This window comes from Topomyia yanbarensis, chromosome 2 (assembly GCF_030247195.1).
Source record: "Topomyia yanbarensis strain Yona2022 chromosome 2, ASM3024719v1, whole genome shotgun sequence".
Classification (NCBI taxonomy): domain Eukaryota; kingdom Metazoa; phylum Arthropoda; class Insecta; order Diptera; family Culicidae; genus Topomyia; species Topomyia yanbarensis.
In genome coordinates this window covers 51,409,078-51,423,909 of record NC_080671.1, presented here as the reverse complement: position 1 = coordinate 51,423,909, position 14,832 = coordinate 51,409,078, and the positions used below count along the sequence as shown (strand labels likewise).

The 14,832-nt window shown below is 37.0% G+C and overlaps 1 protein-coding gene across 1 annotated transcript in view; it reads left to right on the top strand.

Annotated features, from left to right (window-relative positions):
- Positions 1–253: 253 nt before the first annotated feature.
- The window catches only part of LOC131684818 (neither inactivation nor afterpotential protein C), a 46,021-nt gene continuing 31,442 nt past the window's right edge, over positions 254–14,832 (top strand). The window contains exons 1-5 of the mRNA XM_058967997.1: positions 254–988; positions 13,141–13,519; positions 13,583–13,886; positions 13,952–14,232; positions 14,290–14,565. Coding sequence (XP_058823980.1) covers positions 13,229–13,519; positions 13,583–13,886; positions 13,952–14,232; positions 14,290–14,565 — 1,152 coding nt within the window. The 5' untranslated portion in view covers positions 254–988; positions 13,141–13,228. The remainder of the gene's footprint in view (positions 989–13,140; positions 13,520–13,582; positions 13,887–13,951; positions 14,233–14,289; positions 14,566–14,832) is intronic.

The window sequence follows — 14,832 nt, the reverse complement described above, 5'->3', positions numbered from 1 at the left end:
CTAATCAGAACACCTGATTTAAGCAAAGTTATTATCACAAATCGTCAACCACCAAAAATTATCACGGGAGACAATCACACCTCGGTTTACACATTGGCCGACCTTCGTATACCGCTTTTCGTCCAGCCGACGAACGCGACGATGGTCACAGTTAGTTCGACAGACATCGGAACAATTCAATTAAACACGTCACTTCAAGGGCTTCCTCAGTCGGGAAAGCGAGTTTTCCTGGCAAGTAACTCCGGGGCCACATTTTCAGTTGCGGTTGTCTCGTGGAACGGTCCGGTTGCAGTAAATTAAGTTAAGTAGCAGTGAAACAAAGAAAAGTGAATGTTAAAAGCCCAAATTGGCACTTTTAGTGAATTTTTTTCGAAGAAATGTATACTTTGAATGATTGAAATTGTTGGAAAACATTCTCATGTACCCTAGTAAACTGTTATACGAATGGTTGCCTAGCGCGAAGAAAAGCAATGTTAATAACATAAACTTCTAAAAACTTTTCATATAATTTAATTAATGTGTGCTAAATCTACCAAAAACTAGTGATATCTGAATTTTCTTCAAGGAGAAACCCATTTCCTTATAAAACGCGAAGAAATATTTTAAAATTTACTCCGTCGGAAAACTCGTCAAGCGCTACATCGGACAAGCAAAAATCAATAACATTAATAGGATTTACACCTGTGCAGTCATTGAAATCCAATCAAATGCGATCGATAAATAGTGGTTTCACGAACGTTGTAATCTTGTCTAGTAGTCTGAACGGACCAGGAAGTGTATGCATGTATGCGGGAGACGCCGCACGTTCCGAAGTCCATATATGAGGAAAGCACAATAAGTGGGTCGGCTGACCTATGTTGTAACAATAGTGAATGTTCGTAATGCGCGTTACACGTCACCGTGGTAGTGCTCCTGTGGATTACAGTTGTTAGGATAACATCTGATTGGAACTTGAATGCAGATTTCGAGAAAATAGAAATAAGCAAAGGTTAGTTTGAAAATGGCATTGTTCTGTAGAAATACTTTTGTGTTACTTTAAGGTAAATTGCTGAAAAAGTGCAAATCTTGAGCGTTTTTTCAAAACGTCGTATCTGCAATGAGTTACTCTCTTTGTTTACTTTCTCTTCTGTTAATAATTCGGTCACTTTAACATTTATCCCTCAACTCTTTGCATAATATGCTAGTTAAAACCACCGTCTTTCGATCTGTACTGTAAAATAAGTGAAAAGTGTTATAGTGACGCCGTAAAAATCGAAAGAGAAAGTAAACAAAGAGAGTAACTCATTGCAGATATGACGTTTTGAAAAAACGCTCAAGAAATGTTCGAGATCATCGGTATATTTTCCTATTAATGCTATGGAAATAGGAAATGCTTCGGAGAATTTTAGATCACAGAACAAAAATATTATGATAGGTGACACAATGTGCGCGAAGCCATTTGAAATGCTTAGTTAAATTATATGTTTAATCGTAATAACAGTCCTACCAAAGGGCTAGTAGCTAACAAACAGGGCCGGCGGATAGCGTGGGTAGTATGGGTGTAAATGTTGCCTTTCATTTGAGACTTGGTTTAAGAACATCACCGAAGAACCGATGTGACTTAAATTGTGGAATATGCCCGGAATCAGGGACGTCCGAAATCGTCGATAGTGGCCAATATATCCAAAGAATGTTTGATTGGCAATCAGTGATCTAGACGTGCAAATCGAAGTAATTTGGTGACCATTTGAATAGTTTTTAGCCTCTGCGGTATTACGTTCGTACCGATTTATATGTGATTTATTCCAGTGTAACCTTACTAACCAACCTGTAACGCTGGAACCAAAAGTCAGAACTGAATGAAAGCAGCAGCAGCAGCAGTCAATGGCATTACTGTATATTTTATTTGAAATTAAGGTTGTAAAAATCGGTAGAGAATTCGCTGGGAAATAGGCTTGATATTAGCTTAGGAACTTGGAGAGCTCCACGGAGGCATCATGAACCGTCATAGGTGGCCAATGTGGTCAAAGCTGCTTTGATTGATCATTAGTGATGCAGACCCACAAACTAGAGTAATGTTGAACCCATTTTAATGTTTTACGTCATTTGGACATAACGGTTGAATCAGTTTATATGGGCAATTTGCTGTGTGATAGCACTCTTCAACCCGTAACTCCGGAACCGGAAGTCGAATCAATTAAAAATTCAGTAGCAGCTTATGGAAGCGTTAAACCTTTCATTTGAAACTAAGTTTGTGTAAATCGGTTCAGCCATCTCTGAGAAAATTGTGTGAGTTTAAATGACACACACATACACACGCACGCACATACAGACATTTTCCGATCTTGACGAACTGAGTCGAATGGTATATGACACTCAGCCCTCCGGGCCTCAGTTAAAATGTCGATTTTTAGAGTGATTGCATAGCCTTTCTTTATATGAGAAATGCAAAAACTGACGGTGGGGTAAAAGTGCGCATAGCATATCCGCCCAAAAAACGCGAATGAAGCTTTGTATATAAAAATTCAACTAATTCTTCCATGATTACAAGAAGGGACCAGCATCTTCAATAACTGCGAGCACCGGTCAAATTACGACTGATATGAGAGGTTTAGGAACAAAGCATCAGCATAATTGGTTCCAAGGGAAAATATAGAGTGCCGAAAACTCAGAGTAATTAAAAAAGAAACAAAAAACTATGAATATGTAAATAAAGATGTATTTTCAATTTAAATAGCATATTCGCAAGAATTCTTGTAGTCATCCACCCAACTATGACAAATAATGATGTTACGAGAGGTGACAGTTTGATCATGAACGACATTGTCAAAAAGATGAAACATCCAAGTTTTTTCAACATAATGGAAATCTGAACAACATCAACCGAGGCAGAGGGAAGAGTACTTTTTAGTTATGAAGAAACAGTAAGAGGGGATGGATGTCCTAAAATTGATTAGTTTAATTTATGGGCGGTAATAAATCGGCTATTTAATCAGTACGCACTTTTGCCCCGTGCTATGTGCACTCTTGCCCCGACCATAGGGCAAAAGTGCGCATTTGAGTATTCATAAGAAAATAATTATTTCTCGGATTACAAGCAAAACCAAGAGATATCTAGTATTACTGTTAGGTGCGCACTTTTGCCCCACCTTACTCTAGCCTTTGGAGTCGGGGCGGGCTCGGGTTTTGTTATCACTGGGTATGGGTCGGGTCGGATACATTAAAAAAATATTTATTCCTGTTCGAGTCGGATCGGGGTTTTTTCGAAACACCTACACCAAACATAAAAAATTGTAGATTTTTATGGCATTATTGACAAAAATGTTTGGCGTTGCTACAAAGTTTTTTTGGTAAGTTTAATTAAAGAGAAATGTTTGTATGTATACAGGTACACGAGACTAGGCCAATTACTCAAAAATATGCACCTTTTTCAATGGAAAGATAACTTAATAAATTACAAAATAATCATGACGGACAAAAGTTGATCGTGTTTCGAATAAAATTAATGTTTGTTTGGATGATTTTTGAAAGAATTAATCTTATCGAAAATTTACTTAAAGAAGTCTTCTATATGCTCAAATATACCCTCATTTTACGGTAAAATAGTTTCGAAAAAAATGTTCTCGCATCACACTAACTACATCGTGATTAGTGGCATTGTCCATGTCAGGTGTTGTTTCCGAGAGGAATCTGGGACTGAGGTAATTCTGGTTTCGTTCACATGCAAAGATTTGTTACTATGTTTTAATTCCCGGAAGGTTCTACTGTATCGATTTTGTTGGCTATTTTCGGCAAATTTAATTCTAAGAGAAACGAAAGCAATTAAATTGAAAGACGGATAGGTATTTTAGAGTGAATCAGTTATAAACTTAGAACAGAAAACTAGGACTAGGCATGCTTTTATGGACATGATCGAAAGGAAATGTGAAGAATCCTTTGCCTTCTGCTAAGTAGCGTTGCACCCAAGTCTACCGCATGGTGATTGATAGCACATAACTCATCATCATGTGAAATTGTTCAAGGAGTCTAGAAAAATATAAGTTTTTAGCGGCAGTGCTGCCAACTATGCTGTTTTTAGGTAAAAATAAAAATTTCATTTTTCGTTTTTTAAAAAGATTTTAAGAAAGTAAGCGCATTAAGGCTTGCATCAGACCACGTATATGGCACCCCTATCCCATTTGTATTGAACTGTCATAAGTCAACATCTCAGCGGGCACACAAATTATGGGCCCCACTGACAGTTCAAATTGTTCTGCTTGTTTTGCTCGAAGCTCGATTTTCACTAGTCAGATACCGTACGACGTGACTCAATTTTTAGAAATTTGTTAAAAAGCGAAAATGTTGGATAGCTAATTAAAGAAATGTGTTGTTTTGGACTTGTCGGTGAATAACAAAAACTTTACACCATGGTGCACCAACAAATTAAACGAACTAGACTATCACGAAATTGTGTCGAATGAAATTGATTCTGTTTATTGTGCATCACCCTAACGCGACGTTTTAGATGTTGGCATAGAAATCATGGCGGCGTAGCAGATACCTGCATCAGACATTGATGAACGCTTTGTATTGCAAAAAATTGAGGTGTCAGAAACCACCTGTTCACTGTCGCTAGATGTTGGTTTCATAGATGCGTTGTCATCAAGCAGTTTTGTAAGGTTATCGGTCAGCTTACCAGTAAACTCGTAGCAGGTTATTTGTTTTTGAATAATTTTGCTACGATCGATGAACTCGTTTGGGAAGGATGTTGGTACCAAATGCTCCTTGATTGCACATTTAACTCTTCTTAAAGGGAAAGTTTCTTTTATTAAGAGTCCTCGCGTTACTTTTGTCAGCTGCATCACTCTGCTCTGTGCACATGGTCTTAATAGCTCAGATTCATCCTTTACAAATCGCATCACCTGCGCTCGTGACTAAAGTGGCATTTCATTTGCTGGTCCCATTTGCTTATTTTTCAGAAATATTAGCAATGACACTAGTTCCTTATTTTGTCGATCACTAATTCTGGTATATATAGCATCGTTGAGCTCATCGGCGATTAAGCTGTTTTGATGCGTGAGTTTAGACAATAAAAAATTCAAACTATCTTCAGCTGTAATCAAGGTATCATCTCATCGTCCCATTGATTCCGAGACCAACCTTATCGGTTGCAAAGCGTCGAAAAGCGATTGAAGAATTTGTACATCGTTCTTAGTCATTGGTTCCGGCATCCCCAGTTGCAGCATAGATTCCTTAATGCAGTTATATACCAAAAAAATCGCTCAATCATTCTTTCTGTGTTGTTCCACCTGGTTTTAACATTGATGAGGAAATAAAGATATTTTTGGAGCGCAGCGAAAATTTAAACCTGCAGTATCCCATTTTTAACAGGCGACTTTCGAAATATTGTCACGATTTTTCGGACCGCTTTTAAAAATTCACTAAAACGTGTAAAGTATGAAACCGTAAAACGGATTGTTATATTATAGCAAATCGTAACAAATAAATTAAATCTTACTTAAAACTGTATCGTGTCCCTCGTTAGAATAACAACCGTTATCAGACTCAATCTCATCATCCGATTCATCTTCATCTTTGTTTTCGGACGCTACTAACGACCTATCCTTTAAGAAAACATCCATAACTGCAAAGTGAAGACCATGATTATAACAAAGTTGATGAAAAAATCGACTTCTTTCCAAATTTGATCATTACAGAAGTTCCATCTGTCGTCGCAGCAAAAATATGGTTACCTTGTAAACCAAAATCCGTTGTCACAGTGCTCACGATATCACGAATTTTTTTCTGCCGGAAGCGATCGAGCAGCTCGGACCAACCCAAAGTTGTACATCGTTCCACTCGTATAAGGTAATGCTCATGCACTGACCAACCAAAATTCGTTTTTTAACATCAATTTTAGTTAATTCTTTGACCTTATTGTAGTAAAAATGCACAATTTTAATAACCCTATTTGATTTTGGAAGTTATAAACCACGGGCGCTGAAAGATTGGCGAATTAAATCACTTTTAATGATTGCGAGGACTGAGAAACCGAAGCTAGACGCCACAATCTCATCTTAAGTTTGGCGTTCTGGAAACTTTATTGACGATGAAGCTGCTCGTTGCTCATCAATAATATATCTTTTCAGAGTAATGTTGTGTTCGAACTGTAAGTGCCGCAACAGTCCACTAGTGGAAGAACCTTTACATGAAACAATTTTTGGACAGTTCTTACATTGAGCTTTACCTCCATCCGAAGAAAGTTTACTGTAATATTTCCAAATTGTTTTAATTGAATCCAGAATTACAATAAAAGTTTACCTTGTCGTTGTCAACCGCTTTTCCCTTTGCCAACAAAAATTGAAAAACAGGGTATCGATTCTAATCAAAAAGTGTTCCAAGAATAAATGTGTCGTTTATGTTTTTGTGTGCATTTTATGACCGAGATGACTTAAGCATAAGCGTTTCTATTCCCTTTTAAAATGAAATAGTGGTGAATTATTTCGTGAGGAAAACAAAACATTTTGCACTGCAAAAATCGGTTGAGGTTAAGTAATTCGATGAAAACAAATAAAACTCATTTGGCTTGACTCTGCATCTGTAGATGTAAATGAGCTGTCAGAAATCCTAATTAATATGTTCCTGAAATCACTTATACCATTTATGTTCGATTCATTTCACGGATACTAAGGTACCATAATTACCAACACCACAGCGCATGAGGCGATTTAGATTTTATCACTGAGAACTGACATAGGGTGGTTGTACCAATAGTCGCATACTTAAGGAAAACTTTTGATAAAAAATCGATGAATAGACCTATGGCATATGGAATAGGCAATGTTAATACATTAAACGAAAGCTTTCAGTCCCTACTTCATAGGAAAAATATAAAGATGGTTTAATAACCAATTTATGTATTCAAAACCGCTTGTACCACTATAGGAACAACTGTACCAATAGTGGTGCAATCGCTAATCTCGGTTCCTATTGTTGCAAATCCCATTGCTTTCTTATGGGACTTGCAACTATAGGTACACTATATCAACTATAGGTGCAAGGGAGCTCAAAATTCTAAGAAAATCATTTTTTCAATAGTTATTTAAGCAAATTTCAAGGATAACAGTTTTATTGTCGCATAATTTTCGTGCGATGAATCGATAAAAAAATAGTTGTCAATGGTTGGTACCTTAGTTAGGCGAATAACCCACTACTGCAACTATTGGTACACTTCAACTATAGGAGCACCCACCCTACAAGTCAAATTTTCAATGTGTGTAAGAATTAAAACTGTCGTTTTACAATATCACTATCAATTAGCAACTTGCCACAAGCCGGCGCTACGATCGGTAAGCAAATGCTATACGAGCGTTGCGTTAAATCATGGATACAAAGGAGATTCGTGCATGCAAACCTGTATGCGATGGTGATTTTCAACGTATTTTCATTTAAATGCTTACACAGGTTTTTCAGGAAAGTTTGGTCTAGCTTATAAGTCTGTTCTCTGTGATTTTATTTAGAAGAATATGGAATATACTGTTGCTAATATATATGAAAACATGAAAATATATATCAATGGTTATACGAAAAAAATGAAATTTTGCTCCGAGCAATTTTTTGGGTCCTAGAATAACAATGCAAATTCTAAGCTTAATCGGTGAAACTATATTTTTGCGCCGACGGCTTAAAGTTAACATGGGATTTTTACAAAATAATTCATCCAAGAGTCGCCCAGTTGCTCCTAAAAATAAATCGATGTGCAATTTTTATAGGGAATTTATCAAGGAAACAGTGTCTCGAAGACCGCAAAACGATTTGAAAATTGTGGAAAAAGTTATTAAGTAAAAATCGAGTGATACTCTGAAGATTGATGGAAATTTCAATTTTCATAGTACCATTGACTGCTCTTTTATGGAATTTTGACTAGCGTCAAAAGAAATATTTGTCAGGAAACCAATTTTGGGGTTTCGTGATGTTTTCAAAAGCACGATTAATATTTCAACTATCTGTTCTGTACAAAATGTGTACAATCCATCGTAGATAATAGTCTATTGCTTAAATTTTCATTTTTTTTGCGAAAAGCTTGTAAATTTTAACCAACGTCACTATTGCAAAAAACAGCGATTTTATTTCACTGTTTTTATGAAATTATGGCGTACGCATACAAACCAATAGTGCCAAGTAAAGCGTGTCGTATATTTTCAACCGTTTCAACTAAATTACCTGCAAATTATAAATGATCATGAATTCATTCAGGTTTCCTAGGCTGTATGTGGTGGTTTGGCCAGGTGATTGGTTTTGGATTTTAGTTTAGCTGCAAGTCTGATATTATTATAAAATGTATTGAATATACAATCGTACGGTTGAACACTATGAATTCATTTTGGTATGATGTAGGCCTTTTCAGGCAACGTGGAAGCGGTTCTGAATTGGAGGATACAGTGGATACGAAATGTGCTACCCATGTCTGTGAAACATTTATATTTGAAGATGCATGCCATGAGTACTTTGACGATGACCTATGCTGCCGTTATAAGCATATTTGTCCTATATTTTATGGGTTTCCCTATACACATGGGACAATTATGCATAGAACGGCAGTATGCACAATATAAACATGTAATATTCCTAAAGACACACGGGAAAACTTTACGACCCATTCCGATGATTCTGGATTGCTTTTTATCGGACGAAGTTTTAAGTAAATATTCCTGTCACGCGGCATATCAAAGTACACCAACTCGATTTTATACGAACAATACTATCACAATACATAGTCATCCGGGCACACAGGAACACTTTATAATCAATTCCGGTTATTCCGAAATCTGGATTTTCGGATGAAACATTTTTGTTACACATTTCTGTCATACGGCATATCAACCCTATTAATTATGGAAAATATAAATTCAAAGTTAAATAAGGACACTTTATTAACCCTCAAAAAGGCACGCAGGTCTTCCAGGCCCGGCGGCTATCGATTTCTTAGTTACAAAGCGTTATGCATGCAGTAAGAGCTTGAGTATGGAAATTCCATTAACTGACGCTAAAATTCATTGAAAAAGTAAGATATTACGGAAGTATCTCATATAGTGTCCTTCATAGATTCCTATAAAGTTTTTACATGCACAAAAACGCAAGGGGGCCTAGCAAGCCCGCTAGGTATTCCGACATGAACTTACATACTGGTAATACAAATAATATTCCTGGCATGTATGTTTGCACCCAAAAATCAATTTTTGATGAATTCATTTCCATTTTACAAATATTTCCCAAGCTTTGACGAACTTATTTTCGATTAAGTTAAAACATATTTACCATTTATTTGTGTCATGTAGCTTTCCTCACGTAAACGCTTTCCAATGCACCCAGAACTGTGCACGCATACTATACCAGCAACTTTTTTGAACTTTTTTCGGAACACTGCTAAATCAAGTGTTAATAAGCTCTATAAATCATATGCCACTTGTGAGCTTTTTCCTATAGCTCTAGATCACTCAAGAGTTTTGAAGTTTCTATGTTGAAATATATGGAAAATCGGGAACAAGAAATCAAAATTCAATAAAAATTCCCAGAGTTACTCTGCATACCTCAAAACTTCAGGTGATGTAGATTTCTTAATAATAAACAACTTTGTTGAAAGTTGCACAATGATTGGAGATTACATGACAAAGTTATTTAACTTCGAGGGTTAAAAGAATTTTTGAAAATGGCCTGTTCTATTCATGTGCGAGAAAGAGAGGCAGCATGTAGCAATATATTACAATATCTTTTTACCGCAAAGTCGGATCAATTTGCAGTCTTCTGCAACGTTAATCCTTTCATCTTCAGCTATACATCTGAGGATTTGAGACTGCATAAGATTATACTGACATTTTTAACTGAAAAAGTAATTTTTTGTGTCGGTTTAACGCATACTCATGAAGTTAGATCACTGGAACAAATGTTTTTTCTTCAAACAGAACCTTACAATTTTCCTTCACTGAAATATGCATCTGAAGAATTTTTTTGTGAAAAATCTCATTCAAGAGCAGAGATGCCATTTTTTGGTCAGTATGGCAGAATAACAGTTTCTGTCATACCGTTTTATTACAAAGCGTTGAAGCAAGCTGTGGATTCTTTTGAGTTTGAGTAAAATAATGGCAATATACTAGCACACGAAGTTGTCATCTAAGAGTATTCAGATTTGACGAAGTTACACTGTCTATGATCGCAAATCAGTCCCATAGAGATAGGAAATCTTATAGAAAACGGCACAAATAAACGATCATGGACAGTACAGAAGTTTGAGACATGCGTTTTGATGCGCAAAATTTTGCTCGATAATTCTTTTGCTCCTGAGCGAAAACTGTCAAAATTGGAAATAGAAATAATATTGAATTTTTTTTTGCCAGAAAATGGAGTGAACAAACGTTTTCCAAGGACAAAGTTCTCCATTTTTAGCCTGCGGTAAAAAAGATACTGCTCGACAGATTCAAAAAGTGGTAATTATTTATTTACATATTTTAGCTTTTGGCTTTACCCAATGCTTACTCTAGCTAATCCCAAGGGTGAGTATTCATCGAGGATTCGTATTTTTATGATAATTTGACTTTATAAGTATATAGTATAGCAAGTAACTACAAGCGTGAGCTTTAATTTTGAACCGTTTAAAATATTCTGAAACAATCTGATAGTTCTTCATTTTCCGCTTATATGTGGTTTTTTTACAGTCTATTCTACATTCTCCAATAAATTCGAGTAGAGAAATTATTCAAGCTCTCGAAAAGTTTGTATTTCTGAATAAATTTGAATAATATGCTTTGGATTTTTCATGCTTTTACTGTAAGAGGGTATAAAATTTTACCGGGCCTTGGAGGCCCGCTTGCCTTTTAATGTTAGGATTTTAGCTTGCTTTCGCAAGGGTTAAAGATTCCAGCATACGGAAGTTCAGACCAAACAATTCTAGTAATTATGTCTGTCATGCGGCACACCAAATTCTGTGATCTGTGAAGAATGCAATCATATCTGAAGACATTTGTATACAGTGTCCCACCTAACGACCGGTCCCGGTAATTCCGGATTCCGCTTCTTTGGGGAATTTTTAGTGAATATTCCTGTTACACGGCATATCAAAATTCATCATGTCGGTTGTCTATAAGCTATTCAAGCACATTTGAAGTCCTCCGAGCATACCAATGCCAGAATAGCATTGGTAGTAATCTGCCCCGTGTCATCTGATGACTTTACATCTGATTGCATTGTTAGTAGATCAAGTGTGTTGAATAACATGTGTACAAACGTTTCACAGGTATGGGTTACCCCTATGTCTCTTAGATGGTGTCAAAATTAATTTAAATCTTTACATATACAACTAATACATGTTCCTGTATTATTATCAGTCTTCAAGCTACACATTGAAAAATCAATGAAACAGACGTAGATTTGCCTCGGAAAGGCCCCATAAAATTTTCGTATAAATTCGGAGCCGGATATTTGAACAGTTGAACTGTTTATGAAACTTGAAATGAATTCCGGATCATTAAGAGGTTTGGTTGGAATTGGTGTAGAAATGTGATAATTGGATCCAATTATGCACCTAAATAATGAGAAATAATACAACAACAGTCAACGTTTTGAACAAAAGTTTCCACCAAGATATGTTCGTACATTATTGTGGTATCAAAAAGCCATGTTGAAAAAGGTTAAGCTCGCTGCTTTACAGAAACGTTCTAACTTGCACAGGAGATTTCTTTATAAAATATAAATGGTTGAAAAATAAGTTTCTATCGATACTTTGCTGGAATTTGATCGCACTAAAAAGCTAATTTGAATACCATCCCAGGCCTCATTGTAACACCACCCTAGCCAATTACATAACATAATGGTGCTTATCTAGCTCCACAACATTACTTATGATAAAACAGCTTAAGAATAACCTGTTTTGCTTTGTTCAACACGCGTTCCGTATTATATTGCACCGGTACGTCACTGTGGTAAAAAAATGGCGCTTACGTCACTTTGTTTTTCGCGTTTTAAAAGATCATTTTGCATAATTTTTGAAAGACAAGCACACTGAAAGACGTAGATTTTTGTAGAGAGCTCAGAAATATGAAAAAATGAAATTTGACCAAACGACGTGACGCTAACGTCACTGTTGCATATAAGGGCAGGCTGCTGACGGTCGAACTATATACAGTATTTTTAACTTTCTTAAAACTTAAAGAAGCCTCTATTTATCCCTCAAAACCGTTGTGAAGTGACCAAACAGTTCAGATCATTGATTTAGACACAATAAGAGAAGGTCAAAACAAAATTTCGTATAATCGGACAGCCAAATGCAGTGGTGCTAGGAAAAATTAATATTTTATCAATCGTCAGAGTATCAATCGAGTTCTGCTTCATAACTTCTTCCACAAGTACCAGATCGTTTCGTTCCTTTCAAGACTTTGTTTCTTTTTTAAATTTCCCTTAAAAACCAAATAAAGATTTATTTTTCGGATGACATTAGCGACTAATGGTGAATCTATTTTATGAGAGTCACTTTTCCCATGTGAAATCCCATATAAACATTGAACAGTCGGCCCAAAAATATAGTTTCACAGATCGAGCTAAGAATTTACACAGTTGTTCTAGAATCCAAATAGTTGTTCGGAGCAGAAATCAAATTTTTGTCCCGCCCTAACTTATAAGCAGCACGGGATTAAGGATAATTTAAAAAAAACGCTTAAAATTATTATGAAAAAATAAAATGCCGGGAAGCACGGGATCCCGGGATCAAATTTTTTCCCCGGAATTCGTGAATCCAGGGAAACAAAAAATTCCCGGGAAGCCCGGGATTTTGTTTCCCGGGATGGAAGCTCAACTCGCAACGCTCCGATCAGAATGGGCGTTAATGTATGTAAATGTATCGGTATTTTTTGTTTTTGCAATCTATCACAACTCTGGGTCCGAATGTATATCATAACTTTCGGTGGATGATGGATAAAAGCCTAGATCGATGTGAAGCTGGCGGTAATCAATGCGCGTGGGCTATCCCCAATCAAATAGTCACGACCTTTTCCACTACTATTGAAGCGAAAAATATCTTATCTACACAATCACTCCATGGTGAAGCGATTAATTCAATCGATTCACCGGAAGCTGCTACACTGTGTGTTCGATTAAACTTTTCTCTCGCTCTGTTTTTTTTTCTTTCACCAGCTACCTACACTGCACTTAACTCGTCAAGCTTGGCCAATTATTTGCTGCATGGAGCAACTCTCTTGGTGCGACAGCTCTGCCAATTAAGATGCCCCACTTGAAAATTGACACTCTTCCCGATCCGGGAAATCGGTACCGGATCGGTGAAGTTATTGGGAGTGGAGTTTGCGGAAAGGTGTACAAGGCCGTCGACACAAATGCGAGTAATAAGATTGTGGCCGTCAAGATACAGCGGTACGAGGGAGAGATGAAAACAGCCATCCAGGAAGAGTACCGAGTTCTGCGAGACTATTCAAAATATGGAAATCTTCTGGACTTTTATGGAGTTTACCGGAAGAAGATTCCTGGCGAAGTAGATGAGATTTGGTTCATCCTGGAGGTGAGTTGCTTTGATAAACGTTTACTTCAAATGATTCTCACTTTGATGCTTGGTTTAATTCAGTACTGTGAGCACGGTCCAGTTGTGGATGTGATTAATAAGATTCACTCAACAAATCGGCGCATCAACGAGGATCAGCTTGCATATATAATTCGTGAAACGGCGAAAGCGTTGGTTTATCTACACGAGCATCATGTCATTCATCGAGATGTTCGTGGTCATAACATCCTGTTGAACAAGGAGGGTGAGGTGAAGCTCTGTGACTTTGGAATCGCTCGGGATGTTAAGTCAACGCTGGGAAAACGAGGAACCTGTATCGGATCGCCCTGCTGGATGGCCCCGGAAATAATTACCAGTTCCAAGAATGGTGGGTATTTGAATTCGATAATCAATCAAATAAGTTTGTAAGTAATCTATTCTAACATCATTTAGATGACGAAGTCTATGATACCAGATCCGATGTGTGGGCACTTGGAATCACTGCAATTGAGCTGGGCGACGGAAAACCCCCGTTTGCAGATATGCATCCGACGAGGACAATGTTTCAAATAGTGCGCAATCCACCACCGACGTTATATCGACCGGCTAATTGGACTCAGAACTTTAATGACTTCATTGCTGAATGTTTGGAGAAAAACGCCGACCATCGTCCGTTCATGATGGAGATGATTGAGCATCCGTTTCTAACTGGGCTACCGGAAAATGATTACCACGTAATATTCTAATACTATTTGTTCAGAAGCGTTATTTTCAATATTAATTATTCACAGATAAGTCAAGAACTGAAGATGCTTGCCGAGTCAGTCGCAAATGTAAAACTTCCTGAGAAAGACGATGTGAAAGTAGTTAAAGGGGCTCTTCAAAAACCCGAGAACAAAATCGAAAAGATGTACGTCGAAGATTTGGCTGCCCTGGAAAGTCTCACTGAAGACGCGATTCTCGATGAGTTGACCCACCGTTATAAGAAGGGAACCAACTATACGTTTGTAGGTGATGTGCTGATCTCGATGAACACGAACGAACCAATGCCGGAGTATGATCGAGCGGTGAGTTGATCTTTTTCATATTTTAGAAAATTAGTCTACGTCATGCTCATTCATATAATAGAACGTACACATACCTACAGACTGGAATTACAATTCAAGAAATTTCAGTTAATATGTCCACTACTGAGTACAAGTATTTGTTTTGACAAACCATATTTTTAAATGGAATGACCCATACGCAACCCCACATAACCCTGAAACTGATGATAGACAGTAAGGGCATGTTCTTAGAAATTACGGGGCTTTCGATAAAACTATTTCATGAAA